The 18,942-nt window shown below is 44.0% G+C and overlaps 1 protein-coding gene across 3 annotated transcripts in view; it reads left to right on the forward strand.

The window, feature by feature from the left end:
- Window positions 1-18,942, forward strand: part of Flnb (filamin B) — a 132,069-nt gene that overhangs the window by 37,029 nt on the left and 76,098 nt on the right. For all 3 annotated transcript variants that reach the window (XM_034499164.2, XM_034499165.2, XM_034499166.2), the window contains exons 2-4: window positions 10,846-11,094; window positions 12,820-12,917; window positions 15,058-15,205. In XM_034499164.2, coding sequence (XP_034355055.1) covers window positions 10,846-11,094; window positions 12,820-12,917; window positions 15,058-15,205 — 495 coding nt within the window. The remainder of the gene's footprint in view (window positions 1-10,845; window positions 11,095-12,819; window positions 12,918-15,057; window positions 15,206-18,942) is intronic.

The raw sequence follows: 18,942 nt of genomic DNA on the forward strand, positions 1-18,942 counted from the left end.
TGTTCAGGGATCAAATAGTCTTAAATTGGCAGTATAATTTTTAGCTGTCCATAAAGCTAAATCTTGCCGTGGGATCCAGTGCCATCCCAAATGTGTCGATGTTGGGAAGCAGGGAAAGGCACACTGTCCTCTCTCCTCTGCAAATTCTTTCCCCTGACTTCATCCTCTTTCTGTTGGTGATGCTGGAAGCCAGCTGGTATAAATTATTTTGAATTTTCCTCAGCTTTCTTCCTATTCACCACTTTAAATGGGAAGTTTTATTCTTTTTACTGCTTCACAATCTCTTGGGCGGCCCACCATCTTCCTAATGGGCTCGCATGACTTGTAACATGAGCTGGGTTATTCAAGGGAAATGTAAACCAAGAGAATCACCTTGATCTGACTCTATAACTAGGTCCAACATTTACAAGTTTGTAATTGAATGAATGCTCATCCTGTTCACTATTATTGTTTCTGACCTCTACTCTGATTTATGTGCACATCTATCTGTATGTGTCGGTACCAAGAACCATAGCTTAGTATGGGGCGTACAAAGCCCAAAATTATCTTTTTCCCCCCTTGACTGGTTCTTCACCGTACTATCAGTGTACTCTACTCTTTTCATGGACTGTTTTAAAGCAAGTTTAATCTCCTTTCTTGTTCAAAATTTAATTGGCATCCAGCACAAAGCCTGATGCTTAGAAGGCAGTTGGGAAATTTTTGTTGGACATGAGAACAGAAGAGAAAGAACTGGGCTTTCAAGAATATTGAGTAAGCCTAATTTGTATTTTTCCAGAGGAAAAAAGCAGCGTAACAGGTTTAGATTGCCTTGGGCAGAACCATATCTTTCTAAGTAGTTGGCTGTTGGTCTCTCCAAGAAGCAATATGCTGGGACTTCCTGGAGAGAGGGAGAGGGCAAGGGAGAAGAGAGAGAAAAGAGGGGAGAGGGAGAGAATTGATCCTTGATTACTGGAATCCCAGATCCCTAGAAGGCCTTGTTGGACAAACAACCCTGACTCATTATTTGTATCTCCTGTGCCCTTTCAGTAGCCAGTCTACATGCATTCTGCCCACTGTGTTGTCTCCTAGAGCCTTGCAAGTCTGGACAGTGAAAAGGATTAGAACCAGTTGAAGTCTGTGTGCTCTGCCTGTGGGTTGACAGCCTAGTTCACATCCTAAGCAGCCTATGACTTCCCAGCCATAAGACCGTCCACCTCCTCATCTACAGAATGAGAGTAAGGACTTAACTGTCGTGATATAAACAGATGCAGAGAAATAGAGCAATGGCGTCATCTCTATTATCTCATCTTTAAAATGGGATTTAACCATCAAAACCACCCTTATAGGGTCTTTGTTTCAAGGAAGGCCTTCAAAGTGCACAGGGCTTAGCCTTGGGAAGATTCTGGATAAAAAAGAAAACTGCCATGTTGTTGTTGACCACAGAAAGGGTGCTTAGGGGTCTTCTCAGGCCTGTTTCTCATGCCCTTCTTTTTCTCTGTGGGCTGCACATTCAGGTAACCTAGAACTCACGTTGGGTCTAACTCCTAGCAAATGAGCTGCATTTCAGGGGAGGTAGCCTCTATGTGAGAGGAGATGGAGTCAATAGGCCTCTGTGACCTCTATTCACAGCCAACATTTGTTATTTCAGCTGGATGTAGTTAGTCTCTGGTGGTAGCTGGAGTCTGTGACCCAGGACTCATGGCTGCCGTGCTGTGGTGAGAGGCCTTATGTGCTCATGCTCGGGTTTAACCCAAAGTTTCCAGTGGCTGTTTTCGGCTGTGACTCATGAGCATGCTCAGAAGAGTCCTTGGGGGCCTTGCCCTGTTAGTCAACCCGAAATTGTATGGTGGTCAACAGGGTGAGTTTATGCAAGGACTGATAAAAAAGTATACGTAATTCAGACCATTTGGGAGTGTCCTTTCTTTGCCCCCTTTTTCCTTATCTTTCGCAACAAGGCTATAGTTGTCATCCTAACATTTGATAGGTTTTGTTGAGACATGATTTTACTACATAGCTCCCTAGCTTGCAATTCAATATACGTCCTACCTAGGCTATCCTGGAGTTCGAGATCCTTCTGTCTCCACCTCCTTCCCAGTGCTATTCCTGGCCCTTAAATCTAACTTAAAGATTTCCCAGTAAAAGAAAATGAGATATTACTTACGGATAAAATGAGGGCTAGACTGCTCCAAGATACAGTTGAAAGGAAGGTTTTTATTGGAGGTAGGAGGGAGAGGGAGTACAACCAGAGGCATCTGGGAGAGTCTAGAGCATGGAGAAGAAGTAGCATACTGAACCCCGCCAGCAGCGTGGGCATGGCCAAGAGAGGAGATGGGAAGACAGGGAGAGAGAAAAGAGCGAGGGACTTAAGGTTAGATGGCCAAAATGACCAGGTTTTATAGGAATGAGAGCTGGAGAAAGGGAAGAAAAGAGCTGAGAAGCCACAGGTACTGAGTTGAGTCTGGAGGCCAGTGTGTTAATATGAACCCTAGTTAGCCATCGTCACAGGGTTTTTTTTTTTTTTTTCAGACAGTTTATACCCTCTTCTCTGCTGTTTAATATTTAATCATTTAGCCTAATATCAACTTATTGTTATATATAAAGTTAATTCTTTAGTGAATTAAAGAAAAAAAAAACTATTGTTAAAAAGTATTGTTAGGGAGGGGAAAAAAGCTACCAAGTGTGGAAAAATGTAACTTATAGCCCAATATCAAAATAAAAGCCAGGTATTCATGTAATCATTTGCTACAACTATTTCTACTTGAGGCAAAAAGTTCAGCAAGTGTACGAGGGACAGAAAGAATAGTTTGCCAAGTAGAACTGTGTCATGGCTTTCAGTAGAAATCTCTTCTTTCTATGTACCTGTTTTGGTTGTTGTTTTGAGATAAGGTGTCACTATGCAGCCTTTGCCAGCTGGAGTTCACAATGTAGACCAGGGTGGCATTGAACTCACAGAGATCCACCTGCTTCTGCCTCCCGAGTGCTGAGATGAAGTGCATGTGCCACTATGCCAGGTTTGCAGTAGAAATCCCAAACATTTGAAAATGTTTACTAGATTCTGTTACAGTGAAGTCCCACCCCCACCCCCACCCCCAGACAGTGCTGATCCCCTCCGGATACCCACCATGATATTTTCTGAGCCTTTACTTCCATGCCCAGGCCTTGTTCATGGCAAACCTTGGTAACACATGTCAGAATCATATTGAGCCCAGAAGTGGCCTCAGAATCCTCCTTAATACAGCAAAAAGACATTTACTTCTTGTATCAATATCATGGGGGTTTTTTGTGTGTCATCAAGATGGTTGATCTTGATTGCCAAGTTGATGAAATTGAGAATTCCCACAGGACCACGTATGGGGAGTTTTCAGATAAAAATGGTCAAGATGGACCCACCGTAACTGATCCCAGTTGCCCAGGCTAACCCTTTTTTTTTTGTGCTCTATGTTGAAATAGACCCACGTGACTATAGGCCGTGTTACTGCTGTCACAAAGAGATTGGATGAATGTGTAGTGGTGATGATGAACTGAGGGACAGATGGACAACATCAGGAACACCATTGGAAAAGAATGAAAATGTGGTTTTCATTGTTGGCATTTGTGATCTTTAGGTGGTGGGTAGGGCACCTCATTCTGGGACCCTGGCGTTTTGTTTTGTTTACTTTTTGTTTTTGTTCTTCCAGTCCTTCCCCAGTCAGGTCATAACTGAGGAAGGTACAAGGCTGTAGCAGTCTGAGAGATATCCACCCATCACCCACCCAGGGCTAAAGTAAAGGCATACTTCACTTTTGCCTGCTATTCATTGACAACAGCTAGACCTTTGAAGTCCAGAGAGGCTGGGAGAACCATCTTTCTGGAAGCCACATACCTAGGACTGAAAAGGGGAAGAAGAGTTTAATGACCTTTGCCATAGATATTCTCCAGCCTTCAGGGCCATGAGTCACCTGGCTCTACGTCACTGTCTTATCTATTGTTCTTTTGGTCTGAGGCCACAGTACAGAGGAGTGAAGCTGGCCCAGACCTCTTAATCCTTCCCAGGATCCCCTGCACAGTCTGCAGTGTGACTAGAAGGACCATGCATAGTATACCAGAATTATGACCCTGGTCTTGGGCAACTGGCCAAGATAGATCTTCTTTAACCAAGACTCAGTGTAGCTAGGCTTCATCCCTTCTAAATTTTCACTGAGGAACTGGAACATTTGGTCAGTTGCCTCCTTTCAACTCCAGGTGCCCTGCCATTTGGACACCTGAAGACTACAACTCAGACATGGTTTGTGGAGCTGAGAAACAGGTCAGCCTCACAATGCCAGTGAAGCCCAGGCACACGAGCCCAGGAGGGCTCTTCAGTCAAGGGTTCTATGAGAGCAGCCCTGCACAGGAACTGCTGCTGCAGGCTCACCAGCAGACTCTCTTCAACATCATCCCAGTTTCCAGGTGAAAGAACTGAAGTGTAGAGAGAAGAGGTGGTAGAGCTGAGAATACACCCAGAGCCTGGCCTTTCTGGGCTCTCCCTGGCTTGCCTTCTAGGCCTAGAAGAGGAGATGGGGAAGGAGTTCCAGGCCAGGAACTTTGGGGACCATAGACAAGGCACCATGAAACCAGCACATCCAAATAGGGCTGAACGTGTGGCTCAGAAGATCTGCCCCAGTACCATGGTCCTTCTGCAAGGTTCAGCTCCTGGCAAGTCTCTGGGGAGCTCTGTGAGGGAGGGGGATCTGTGTGTGCGTGCGTGCATGCGTGCGTGCGTGCGTGCGTGTGTCTTACTGTTGGCTCACGAATGTCTTGCTTAATGTCTAGCCCAGTTTGGTATGCCCTAGGCCCACGGTAGTGTGGTGGTCAGGAGGAGAGGCCTTGGAGTTGTGGCCCTCCTAACGAATGGCTTGGCTGAGAAGTGACAGGTTGAACGTTTCAACTGCATTTAAGTCCACCAAGCCTTTCTTTTCATCTCTGATTAGAAATGACACTTGAACTATGCTCCTGGCTCTGGGAAAGACTATTTTGCATACTATGAAAAATAGAGGTGAATGAATGCAGGAAGAGAAAGAGGTAGACTTACTGTGTACCTACTGTGTGTCAGTCTTCACACTCAACTCTTGGCCTTCTCTGTCCTTACTCCTCACACCACTCTATCAAGTTGTTGAGTATAGTGATTCCCATTTGTCACATGAGGAAAATAAAGGTTAGAGAAGCACTGTGTTGTCCAAAGAGAAAAATCTAGTTGAGCTGCTGGTTCCATGACCATTTTTTACTGTTTGTTTGTTTTGTTGTTGTTTTTTAGCCTATTTATATTTGTTGTACCGAGCAATGAATTTTGACATTTTTGTTCATATATATCAGGTACTTTGACTATATTCATTCCCCATTACTTTTCTTACCCTCCTCTCTGCTAGTTCCTTTTATCTCATCTGGGGTGTGTGTGTGTGTGTGTGTCTGTCTGTCTGTCTGTCTGTCTGTCTGTCTATATTCCCTAGTTTCCATATAGGGAAAAAAAATCCATTATTTTTCTTTTTCCTTAATATGATGATGTCCAGTTTTATCTATTTTTCTATACATGTCTCAATTTGTTCTTTATAGCTGTGTACATATTCTACATTGGTTGCATACACACATTCACACACACATACACTCACCATTTTCTTTTTCCATTGGTGGAGACCTGTACTGATTTTGTAATTCGGTTATTCTGAGTCATACAGCAGCAAACATGGATGAACAGGTATCTTTGTGGTATGCTGACATGGTTTCCTTTGGCTGTATATCCAGGAATGAATGGTACAGCGTAATCATGATAAATTAGATTTTAGCCTTTTAATGAAGCTCTGAAATACCTTCTGTAGTGTCTGTTGTAGTCTGTTACATTTCCACCAACATTTTGTAAGGTGCCACCCTCCCTTCTCCACCTTGCCGGCATTTGTTGTTTTTATGTGTTTGTTCACCTGCATGTATGCAAGTATGTGTACTGTGTGCACTTGGAGGTCAGAAGAAGGCATCAGATCCCAGTCACTGGAATCTGAGGCAACTCTATGGGTGCTGATATTCAAACTGCTGCCCTCTGCAAGAGCAGCAAGTGCTTTAACCACTGAGCCATCTCTCATTTTGTTTGTATTTGTCTTTATTCTATGTACATTGATGTTTTGACTGCATGTATGTCTGTGTGAGGGTGTTGGATCCCCTGAAACAAGAGTTAGAGACAGTTGTGAGCTGCCATGTCGGTGCTGGGAATTGAACCCAGGTCCTCTGGAAGAGCAGCCAGTGTTCTTAACCAGTGCTGGAGCCATCTCTCCAGCCCCTCGTTTTGTTTTTAGTGTTAGCCATTCTGATACTTTCATGGATCAGCCACGTGTACTCCAGGCTCTGAGCCATACTGCCTCCTGACAAGTAACAGTTACTGAGTGTGCAGAGAACATGGGATTCTATTCCTGTGGCCCTGGTGACACTCTTCCCTTCTTAACTCCTGGAGTCACCTGTTGTCTGTTTATGGCCCTGTAGCCAACTGTCTTGTGGCCAGAGGATGACATACTGTTCTCATTCAGAAGAATAAAACTGTGGAATGTTCTCCACAGTTCTCTGTTCTTGAGGCTCGCGATTGATTCCTGCTACCTTGGTTCATCATTGGTAGCCATGTAGAAAGGTGCCTCAGGAACTCTTGTGATGTTCCCATTGTAGCAGTAGATGTAGGGGACATGGTTGTTTCTGTCTGGCCCTCTCATCAATAGATGAGAGTTGAGAAAGATGAAAGACTACCTTATCCTCGACTTTGGAGAACTGGCCCTTCAGGGAAGCATTTCAACATTGCTTCTGCAGAATGCTAAAAAATATTTGGTATTGACCTCATAATTGGCCCCATTCCACATACAAATGCTCCTTAACAAGGACCCAAGGACTGATACAGAAGTAATATAAATAAATTCCATTGTAGAATTTATAGTAGTTCAGATCGGCTTTGTAGCTATTTTAAAAGGCAATGCTGTCATTTATAAGTAACTGGATAATTGTAGGTAGTTTGAGAAAGTGTGTGTGGCTTGAGGGTTGGGGTTGCCAATAGCCAGGGTAGTTATTTGGGAGTTGTGATTGGTCAGATTTGGGGAGGAGAAGCCCATGGCCAGGTTCCAGTCTGTGGAAACGCAAGCAGAGTATGAGAGGTTGGGCAGGCAAGCTGGGCGTTGGCTTATTTCATTCCTGAAAGCAAGAGGCCCACCAGTCTCTAACTGTGGGGATGCTTCTGTTCACTCTGGTTTTTCCTCCTCTGTGTGTCACAATGAGCACTCCACAGCATACCGGGTCTACAGCAATGGCCAGATGCACACACTGGGATACCCTTGTGGCATTTCCTTTTCGAGGCCTGGGGAGTCTCCTGTTTCCTGTGGATGGGAACAGGGGAGGTCTTCTGGGCAAGTCTCCATCTTTTTATTGTTCTAAGAGCTGGGCTAAACATTTGAACCTTTACCTGTCAAAAATCACTTTTGGAACGAAGCCTGTTTTTCCTTTTGCTTTTTAGACTAGCAGGATGAAGGTATCATGTATCTCGGGAAGGCCATAAAGGGGGCTTTCCTGTTAGGACACCCACCTTGAACTCATTGGAAACAGAAGTCCAGGGCATTGCATATTTCATAAATTTGGCTCTGACTTTGGCTTGGTCATGCTTTCACAGATTTGCTTGAAAAGAGCGTTGCATTCTTCTTTAGAGCAACATATGTAACCCAGATAAAAATAGAACCACCTGACTTCAGGTTAGATAAACACACCCACACACTTACGCATGCATGAGTTTTGAGACAGTCTTTCTATGTGGCCCAGGCTGGGTGTGAACTCACTGGCTTTGAACTTTGAACTTTGAAGGATCTTCTGCTTTGGCCTCCCTAGTGTTGAAGTTACAAATGGGTGCTACCATACTCAGCTCAAATTTGTCCTTTTTTTCTCGTAGTAATAGAGATGGAACCCAGGCAGGCTTTGTGTCTCCTAGGCAGGCATGCAAGTATGCTTTTGAAAAGCATTTATTTTACACATGGCTGGGGGCAGTTTGAGTTTTACAGACTTGCACCTACGTAATAAGGCCTCTTAGCCCTCACAGGGCAAAAGATTGCTGTCTCCGGTGTGCTGGGCTGCTGTCAGCACCTTACTAGGCACACTCATGCTGTTTGCTGTGTGTTTAATGTTCAGATGCCTAGTGGTTGGTGGGACAATGGCAAGGCGAAGAAGACTCAGTTTCCCCCACCCCCCACCCCCCAACCCCCACCCCCAGACATTTGTTTTTAATGTTAGCCATTCTGATACTTTCATGGATTAGCCACCTGTACTCCAGGCTCTGAGCCACACTGCCTCCTGAGAGTGGAAGGCAGAGGGCCTGCTAGATGGTCTTGCTATTGAAGGAAAGGATACTAGCACATATGCAGTTGTGCATGTAGCACCACCAGCCTTGGGGTGTGCCAGAGTCTGTTCCATAGGAAGATAGGGTTCTTGCAGGCCTGGCTGCCATCTTGGAACAGGCCAACTTTGAACCTGGGTATAAAATATGTGGCTGTGTGGATGTGACAAGGATCAGTCCAACTGAACGGCACGTGTTTAGGTCCTATGTGCTTGAAGAGTTTGATTGGACAGGAAGTACCATCAGTTAGTTTGGAAGAACAGAAACACTCGACTGGAAGCACAGTGTTGAGGTGTAAATATCAGGTCACTTTCATGGCTCTTGGAGATACCAAGAGATGGAGAAGCTGCATGTCTATGGGAAGGTGCAACAGTTTGTCAAGAGATATGATAGGTAGAGATGACACACTGTAAGAACTCTACCAGAAGCCTGAAGAGGATCCCAGGACAGCTACGATGTTTTCAGCCTGGGGCCTGAGTAGAAGAGGGATGGTTCTTAATGGTGTTTGTCCAAGGAGGAGGGATAAAGAGCAATTCTAAAGGTAGTGTTTGAATGTTGATGAGTACAGGTGGAAGCTGGAAGACAGAGCCAGGCACGGGGGTACATGCCCACAGTCCAGCTTCTGGGAGGCTGACAGGAGGACCACAAATGTGAGGCCAGCTTACACTACAGTTATAAGAGTCTGCCTCAAAAAAAGTAAATAAAATAAAAATAAAAAGGGTAGAGCTGGCCAGGGTAATGGCAAGCCCTCTGAATCAGGGGTAGGAATCTCTTCTTAGGCTTGTCAACACAGACTTTGCCTGATTGCAATAGCTCAACCACCTTTTGGATAGACATGATTGATAGCTCCACATTGGTAAGATTAAAGGGGAAGCCTGCCTCTTAAACCTATGGGGAGGAATGTAAACAGAAACAAGTTTTTATAGGGAAAAGATGACTAGGGCATAATTACTAGTGAAAAGAAACATTTAGAAGCTTGTGCAGAAAAATATAAAACCAGGATGGCAAGTGAGTCAGTAGTAGACTGTAAACTGTTGTTATTTCTGGGACATGGATACCTTTTATTGTCTGTATTTCTGAAATGGTTTTAAAACCTTTTAAATATAATGGAAACATCAATCTAATCAATCTAATCTATTTATTTATTTATTTATTTATTTATTTATTTTGGTTTTTTGGAGACACGGTTTCTCAGTGTAGCCCTGTCCTGGACTCACTCTGTAGACCAGGCTGGCCTTGAACTCAGAAATCCGCCTGCCTCTGCCTCCCAAGTGCTGGGATTAAAGGCGTGCGCCACCACGCTTTATTTTTATTTTTAAGTTACGCATCTGTGTGTATGCATGTGAGTGCAGACACTCTCACGACAAAGGTCTCCCCAAAGCTGGAGGTATAAATTGTTGTGAGCCATGTATCTGTGGTAGGAACTCAAGTTAGGTCCTTACAAAAGCGGCGTGTGCTCTCAATTGCTGAGCCATCTCTCCAGCCTTGGAAACTTCAACTATAATCGGAAAAACAAAAAACAAAAAACAAAAAAACCCTATCAGAAACGTAGGTAGAACAGTAATGTAGCCCAACTCATGAGAACCATGGTAATTGTATTTGCTGGATGCGTGGAGAAGAATATAAATGTCTTTTAGCTTAAGAAGTTGTAAGTTACTTGTGAATTAACTCATTTCAAGGTGGAAGAATCTTCAGGTCACTTGTATTATTACTTTTATTTATGTATTTATTGACTTACTTATGTGTGTGTGTTTATGTGCTTAGAGAATAGAGGGCAGCCTCCTTGAATCATGTGGGTTCCAGGGCTTAAACTCTCAGGCTTGGCAGCAAGCACCTTTCTTTACCTATTAAACCCATCTCCGTAGTCCTCAGATCATTTCTTACTGTTAACATACATGCAGCCCTCTTTTGGAATATCTCCTACATTTGAAGAAGGAGTTGTACAAAAAGTCTTGGTCCCTGCATAGGATCGATTCTTTGTTTCAGCCAGTTTTCAGTGGAGGGGCAAGTAGGTTGATGCTCCCTGGACAGAGAGCATTGAATGGCCATTCCATTTTGTTGTGTGTCTCATCCATGTCCAAGCTCCTTCTCCACCTCTCATCATACTTAAATGTCAGTCCTAATAAGCGTGTAATCTGCCTCAAAATTTTTGATCGTTTGTCATCTTCACATAAATTTGTTTATCTGGGCTGAGCCATGGGATCATCTGTGGCGATGGTATGTTTGTTGCTGATTTATGTCGTCTACCATGTTTCATGCAGAAATGTAGAGACAGTAATATAATGCATCCCAGTGATCCAGGGCAATCATTACTAAACACCTTGCATTGTTGTCACAGTCATTCTGTCTCCAGACATTCGAAGCAGATCCTCACACTGCATTCTATAACACCAAAATGTCTCAGTACAGTTCCCTGTGTATAAAAGCTTCATTTCCTTTTTACAAAGAGTCTGCCCCACACTTGTGTAACTTAGAAGAATGACCAAGCCAATGTCTTATCTTCCCAGACAGTAAAGCCATCGTGGATGGGAACCTGAAGCTCATCTTGGGCCTGGTATGGACTTTGATCCTTCACTACTCCATCTCCATGCCCGTATGGGAGGATGAAGGGGATGATGATGCCAAGAAGCAGACACCAAAGCAGAGGCTGCTGGGATGGATTCAGAACAAGATCCCATACTTGCCCATCACCAACTTTAACCAGAACTGGCAAGACGGCAAAGCCTTAGGAGCCCTGGTAGACAGCTGTGCTCCAGGTAAGTGGTTATAGTTGCCTAAACCATCTCTGCCAAGTGGGAACGCATAGATCCCAAATCGGGCTCTCCGGGAGAAAGGCTGCTTGTGCTAACTAGTGTGGGTCTCCTGTTTTTAGTCCATTGTAAGACAGAGGATGAGCCACAAATGGCTTTGTGTGTCCTTCCAAAGGCAGACATTCTAGGTCTATCCATACATGTTTGCCACTGAATCTAGTGTTATTCAAATCACCAGCGACCGAACTTTGAGCAGGCTTTGGGGTTATAGTTCATCAGACTCCAGCCCCGTGTCTTCCCACATTGGTGCCTCATTTCCCGTCAGCTTAAAGAAAACATGTGGCTCTCTTCAGTGGCTTGGCATGGGAGTCTAAAGCCTTCTGCTAATGGAAAGTGACCGTTTTTATTAACTACTAGCTTGAACTATATGCAGCTTTCTCTGCCCCTTTCTCTCTATTCCTGTGGAATAGCACTTGGTGAGGATCCAGTTAGAGCCTTTTCCAACCTGGCTCTTCTCTGAGTAGTTGGTTGAGTGGACACCAAGATGTAATTATCCTCACTAGAGGCCTTAGATTGATGGGTAGAGTTTGCTGGCCCACACTCAGTAGAAAAACTAGAACCAGTGTTTATATGCCACCCCCCAAATTATATTTATATAAAAATCCTTACTTTAATAATTATATTTTCCATTTACTGAATGTTCTACATGAACTAAGCACATTCTGAGTAGGGTGGTATATCTCAGAGTGCTCAAAGCAGAACTCACTGATGTCAGGTAGAAAAGGGCTGTGTCAAAGCCTCATTCCATCTTGAAAGCCTGTAAACTGGAATATTCCAGAGATAAAGCATAGCGGTAGGGCCACCAAGCTGGCTAAGGGCCCTTGTCATCAGGTGTCAGTGAGCTGAGTTTAATCCCTGGTATCCACATGAAGAAAAGAGAAAGCCAAGTCCTGGACACCACAGTATGTGCATGTGTTCACTCAGTCATACACACACGCACACACGCATAAATAAATGTACCCCCCCCCCCCCCGTTTTTCAAGACAGGGTTTCTCTGTGTAGCCCTGGCTGGCCTGGAACTCACTCTGTACACAAGGCTAGCCTTGAACTTACAGAGATCCACTAGCCTCTGTCTCCTGAGTGTTGGATTAAAGATGCGTGCCACCTCTTCCTGACTGACCGTAACTTTTTAATAAAAAGTATAGTATTAGCTAGTTTTGTAGTTCCCTCTTCCTTCTACCTAAAGACACAATTTATTCTCCCTCCTTAGTTTAAATCAGAGTCTTAGTTCATTTCTACACTGCTTACACTCACTAGGGCCTTTTAAATGATTCTAGGATGGCGTCTTTGCACAAGTGGAGTTTGAGTCACATAGGATACTAGCTTAATCTTTGTTAGGTACATCTAGGCACAGTGTTAAAAATACCTTTCCTGTATAAAGGCACCAAGCCCAAATGGTTTTATAGACCTTTTCTGTTTTAGTAGCTCTTAAAGGAATGGCTAACCCCTGACTTAATACCAGAACATAGTGTTCTAAAGCACAATATGTCTTTGCTAGTATAGAATAGTTTCCATTGCTGTCAGACATTTTGCCCCTCAGATGTACAATTAGTTAAGCTGTTGGTAGAAATTGCTGAGCTACAAGACTAAATGGTTTGGTTATCAGTACATGGCTTCTTTTAATCTCTTTGTCAGCTCATGCTAAAAGCACCTTTCGTATATTGTGAACAGGTCTGTGCCCAGACTGGGAATCCTGGGACCCACGAAAGCCGGTGGATAATGCCCGAGAAGCCATGCAGCAGGCCGACGACTGGCTGGGCGTCCCACAGGTATACACATGCACAATGTGTCCCAGCAGACTGCTCACACCCACAGCTGGCAGTCTGGATGCTTTTCTAGGTCAGACTGTGTGGTCTGACCTTCTTGGTTGGTGTTCAGCCTTTAAAGTGCCTTGCCTCTGGCACTCTCCCACCATCTTAGTAATGATAGGTTCTTGTGGGTTTAGTAGCTGATAGATCATTCAGAAATCTTCACGTCACAAGCTGGCAATTCTTCCCCCTCCCATTCCTTCCATTTTTCTTGTCTCTTCCTCTTACCTCTGACCTTCTATCTTACTATATAGTCCAGGCTGGCCTTGAACTCCTGATCTCCCATCTCAGCCTCCAGAGTGCTGGATTTCAGGCATGTATCACTACAAATTTTGTAGTCTTTTGGTTCTAGCTATTTTGAAGGTTATTATTAAACCCTAGTCTGCAAGCATGGTTCTTAACTAAGGGGGAAGTCATAAGCAGCTACCAGTATTTGACTTTTCTTAAACCTATACAAAAGAAAATTTTCAATCTGATATCTGGAACTTTTTTTTTTTAAGTATAAATCAAGTTAACCTCCATTGGTGGAAATTGCAGCAGAATTTGTATTTCCCATAATCCATCACACTAATCACAGGGAGGGGCTTGAACTTTTGATAAATCAAAGATAGCATCTAAATAGCTACATGGGTTACTCAAAGCCAATGTTTTCCTTGTAATATCCCCTTGAAAATACCATGGCTCCCAGGATCAAAACCACGTTCAAAGAGAAGCTGTAGAAAGCCAGCCCCATGGGATGGAGGATCCCTCACTGTAGACCATTGTGAAGTCAGTGCTCAAGAGTTAAGTTCTGTATATTTCATAGTAGGATTACTGGGGAGGTAGGGAAGCTGGCCTGTTTCTCTTTGCTTAGGCTTTGGAGTCTCTGCTCCATGACCATTCTCAGATCTGCCACCCTCAGGAAGTGCTGTGTTACATCTCTCACTGGCCTTTCAATCTGACACCGCCTCTTTGTGATACTCAGTAATGCTGGGCACTATAAAATTATTATAGGAGTTTCTGGAGAGAGGTACCAAATCAATGCATAGATTGCTTTTCAGGGGCTATTTTCTAAATCAGCTGTTTTGCTGTTAGCCACTAAGCCCCACAGTGTTTCCTGTGTGGTCTCTCATCTCTTCATTGCATCTGGTCGATGTGGCTGATGAGGTAGAGCCCTCTGCTGCTCTGAGGAGGTGTCGCTTCCCACTGTGAATCGTCATGGGGGACAGGGAAGACTTTGCATGCTAGGGTTAAGTCAGGTAAAGAGTCAAGGACTTTGATAAAACTTTAGGAAGGTTCCCTGTCTACCCTGAAGCTGATGCTGCTCCTAAGCTGAGTGTTGGGAGAACATACCCCACTTTGGCTTTGTGTGTGTGTGTGTGTGTGTGTGTGTGTGTGTGTGTGTGTGTGTAGGTGTGTGTAGCAGGGGGTGGGGGTGCTTTAGAGGACAGAGGCATGGATTCCTAGAGTTACTGGCGGTTGAGCTTCTGGGAATCAAAATCAGGTCCTTTGCAAGAGTGGTATTCACTCTTCACAACTGAGCAATCTCTCTAGGTCCTCTCCCCATTTTTAAAGGTCCCTGATATATCAAGACCACACGTCTAGTGTGTTGTACCTATTGCCTTGCTTGTTTGTTTTTTGAGCCAGGACCTCACTGTGACTCTCAGGCTAATCTCAAACTTGCTATCTTCCTGCTCAGCTGGAGCTATAGGCATATACTACTGTTTTCACTAGTTTTCTTCCTTCGTTCTTATTAGTACAGAGATGTGTACACAATCGATTAGCAAGAGGCTGGCTTATGTGCTTTAAAAACATCCCCAATGCTTTACGCACATGTTTCCTTGTTTTTCTGTACCTCATCCCCTTTCTAGAATATTGGACTAGAGGAGTGAATACGAAGCCTGGGGCATGGCTTGAATCTCTGGAAATGACATGCAAAATTTTGGGAGGTCTTTCACCTTGCAAAAGAGCTAGCAACACTCATACTCACAAACACTAATCTTCCAATGGTTTTAATGTGATTTCATTTGCTTCCATTTGTTTGTAGAATTTGGTTTAAGGGAGCTTTCAGTGGCTGCATAATGGCGTGTCAGGGTACTCACCCACCATGTTGTCATTCTAGGTCATCACTCCTGAGGAGATTATTCACCCAGATGTGGACGAGCACTCTGTGATGACCTACCTGTCTCAGTTCCCCAAAGCCAAGCTCAAGCCAGGTGCTCCTCTTAAACCCAAACTCAACCCAAAGAAAGCCAGAGCCTATGGCAGAGGTGAGTGCTGCTCTTGTTGGGTCTGAGGTATGTTCTCTGGCATTAGCTCTGGGAGGAATGCTCTCAGAATCAGGAGGCTCAGGAGCTGGTGCAGTCGGTAAGGGCTTCTTGTGCAAGCATGAAGACCTGAGTTTGGATAACCAGAACCCTCCTAAAAGCCAAGTTGTAGTAGCACAGTATTGTCTTGAGACTGTCTCAAAATACAATTATGTGAGGTTTAATCTGTAAAGATATCACAAGTCTCCTTTGTGGGGTGTGTGTGTGTGTGTGTATCCTGAAGTTTCGCTTATTTGTGACCACTTTATTCTGTCTTGAGAATCAAATGCTTTCCTGTAGTACAGTATATAAAATTTGCTTCCTGTAGCCCTGGGAAAGCTGATGCTCTCACTTAAGAACCATAGCCTGGTGCACAGTGGCTGGGATGGATCTTGCCCTAGGTCACTCACTGGGGGTGGGGTAAGAGCCCTGCCTTCTGGATGCTGATTCATTTCTCCTGTCTGGCAGACTTTGCCTCAGGTTTCCAGATGCACTGGGAGCTATTGTTATCTCCAGCGACACTTCCTTGCTGAGACATCCTGTTTATGACTCTCACTGTAAGATGCCCAGCACTCTGTGGCTGGTCAGAGCCTTTACAGGCATCTGGTTAGTTGTGGTCAGCGGCTGATTTGAAGCGTATTAGTTTCTTAGAGGGGAGTTAACAGCTGGATGTGGTGCAGTGTGCTCCCTTGTAAACCTCAGTGCTTTGGGAGGCTAAGGAATCTCGAGTTTAAGGCTGACCAGAACAACAGCGCGACCCTCTCTCAAAACAAACGAACAAACAAAGGATAATAAAACAATACATGGCCAGGAGTTTGACTTCTGGTAAGATCAGTGCAGCAGTCTTATAAAGAAGACAAGAGGTACATTATGTATCTTAACTTTTGTAACTGAAATTGGAGTGACATTTTGGTGCATACCCATTTATCAGTTAATAAGGACTAGATGGAGGCCTTCTTCTTATTGCCCATTGGCTTCTCCAAATGGCTTCCTCTGAACCATAACCCAAGGTGATCAGTGCTATGAGGAATCTCAAAGATTAAAGATAATGTTTCTTTAATGGAAAAAAAAAAAAAAGCTACAGATCGCTATATGGCTCTCATGTCACCATACTAACCAAGGGGGTGACTTTGGCCAAGGCATAAAATGCTTGTTTGTAGTAGGAACCTTATCACTGGCTGTCCCATTTCCTCATTGTTAGTGTGAGATGGTTTCCTTCCATGGTGCAGTCTTCCAGAAAATGAATGTTCACTACAGGTCAAGAATGTGGCCGGTCATTGCCCATTTCCTTCTTTGTAAGTGTTGTGAATGCTGGGGGGGAAAAAAAAACAAGCTGTTTTTGTCTCTTATTTGTGTGCTGGTAGCTCTGTCTCTGCATTTTCTCTTCATCATGATAAATGTTCAGAGTCTGATGTCCCTCAACATTAAGCACACTCAGGTCATAGGACTGTCCCCAGTAGTGCTTATCTTCAGAGCATTTTCAGCTTCCCACAGTAAAACACAGTGCTCATTAAACCAGCTCTCTGTTCTCTTCTTTCTCAACCCTTTTCTCCTGGCACCTTCCATTATTCGTATGCCTTTGTGTGGGTGTCTCACAGAAAGGGATGATGCAGTGTGTGACTTTCCTGTCCAGCCTACCTCACTTAGCATATGTTTTCAGGATTTTATTATTATTGTTTTTTACGTTAGGGCATATATCACAATTTCCTCTTCCTCCTCTTCCCTCTCCTTCTTCCTGTTCCTCCTCTTCCTCTTCTTCTTCCTCTTCCTTCTCCTCCTCCTCCTCCTTTGGAAACAGGGTTTCTCTGTGTAGCCCTGGCCATCCTGGAACTCACTCTGTAGACCAGGCTGGCCTTGATGATCTCAGAGATTTGCCTGCCTCTGCCTCTGAAGTGTTGGGATTAAAGGCATGTACCACTGCCACTTTCCTTCCTTTTTTATAGGTGAAGGATAATCTATTGTCTGTGCTGTATTTGGTTTATTCATCCACTTACTTACAAGCAGGTATATGCAGTCTTCTACCTTTTAGCCATTATGAACAATGCTGCCCAAGAATATGGTTGGACTAGGATCTTTTGGCTATAAACCTAGAAATGAAATTGCTGACCCATAGTGTGAGTCTATGCTTAATTTTTCTCCTTTTAAAATAGGAAGGCAACATAGTCACTTTGGGTGATGGGGCCACAACACAAGGCCACATAAATGGAGCTGTGAGACACAGATGAAAGTCAGGCCAGTTGTGGTATCTTTCTACTACTCAGACTAGGAATAGAGAAAAAATTAATAATAACAATAGTAATAATAATTAATAATAATAATAGTTTCTAAAAGGGCTCAGAAGTTTGGTTTATCCTTTGGATGTAGAGTAGATTCCTGTTGAGGCCAGTTAGTGCTTGCAGATCTATCCGTGGAGCTCTGAGTTGCCTGTGTGAGTAGGGTGAGAGGGCTTGGAGTCTTTGTATCAGGCTCCCTTGTGGAATTAGTATCATTGAACACATCTGTCCACTAGCTAAGCAGAACCCTTCTCCAAATCCTGTTCTGTGCGAAACACTTCACAACCGAGCCTTACAGAACCCCAGGTCTCAGTAATTAGAGGAGCTGGTTACACATGGTGAGCATGGCTCTACAGGAGTTTTATAGAGTGTGGGGATGGAGCCCAGCTTCCTAACCAACCCTGGTTAGCTAGAGAACATTACACTGCCTTAAGTGAGTCATTGACAAGGTGCAGGTAAGTTGTTTTTCAGATTGCTAGAGTCAGATGGAGTAGGTGCTTGTAAACGTGGTAGGTGTGTATTTAAATCTTGTTAGTAACCTGATCATTATATAAGCATAAGAAAAGCATAGAAAATAAAATATAGAAGTCTGTTTTCTAACTGCTAGACCCTTTTCTTCAAGCCTGAGACATTCATTTTAAATGAGGTGTGTGTATGTGTGTGGTGGCAGGGGTGGGGTCATACTGAGATAGCCTTATGAAAGCTAAGACAAATGTTCTACCATTGAGCTATATCCCTGCTGCCTCAAGGCAGAACACTCTTTCAAGACAGTATGTGCTCTGTGTTCAGCCAACCATCATAGGAAAAAATTATGCCCTCCTCATATATCAATCAGCAAAGGTAAGTGTAGAGCCAAGACTTTGACTAGTCTAGTTTTAAGGTAGTGATGATGTCACCAGAGGCTGGGAAGGAGTAATGAGGTGCTCCTCTTCTGGCTGCTAGAGGTGGCGCCAATACTCCCACCATAACCCTTAGAAATGGGGAACCCCTCTAATTCAAACCTCAAGTACCAGTGGAAGTAGAATGGGGATCCTGCACTTCCTCCCCGGCTGGCAGAAAGTTGACCAGTCCAGAGTCCCATAACATAAAACCCAAACTGTCCAGGTTTCAACTTTAAAAATCCCTGTCACACCATGAACCCAACTTTAGTTGATGCCAAGAGTGGGTTGATAGGAATGTAAGAATTACCTGCCAGCCATCCTGAAGTGTCTATGATAGTTACTATTTTCAACTTGACAGGGTCTGGACATCTTTTGACCCAGTCTGTATAAGATTTTCCAGATTGGGTTAACTACCCATCCCAATCTATTCCATAGCCTGGGATGTCGGATGAAGTAAATAAAAAGGAAGTGACCTGAGAGGTAATATCCACTCTGCTTCTTAGCTGTGGATATAATGTGACCAGCTGGCCAGCCAGCTCTTGCCACC

The sequence above is a fragment of the Arvicanthis niloticus genome, chromosome 3 (genome assembly GCF_011762505.2).
Source record: "Arvicanthis niloticus isolate mArvNil1 chromosome 3, mArvNil1.pat.X, whole genome shotgun sequence".
Lineage (NCBI taxonomy): Eukaryota > Metazoa > Chordata > Mammalia > Rodentia > Muridae > Arvicanthis > Arvicanthis niloticus.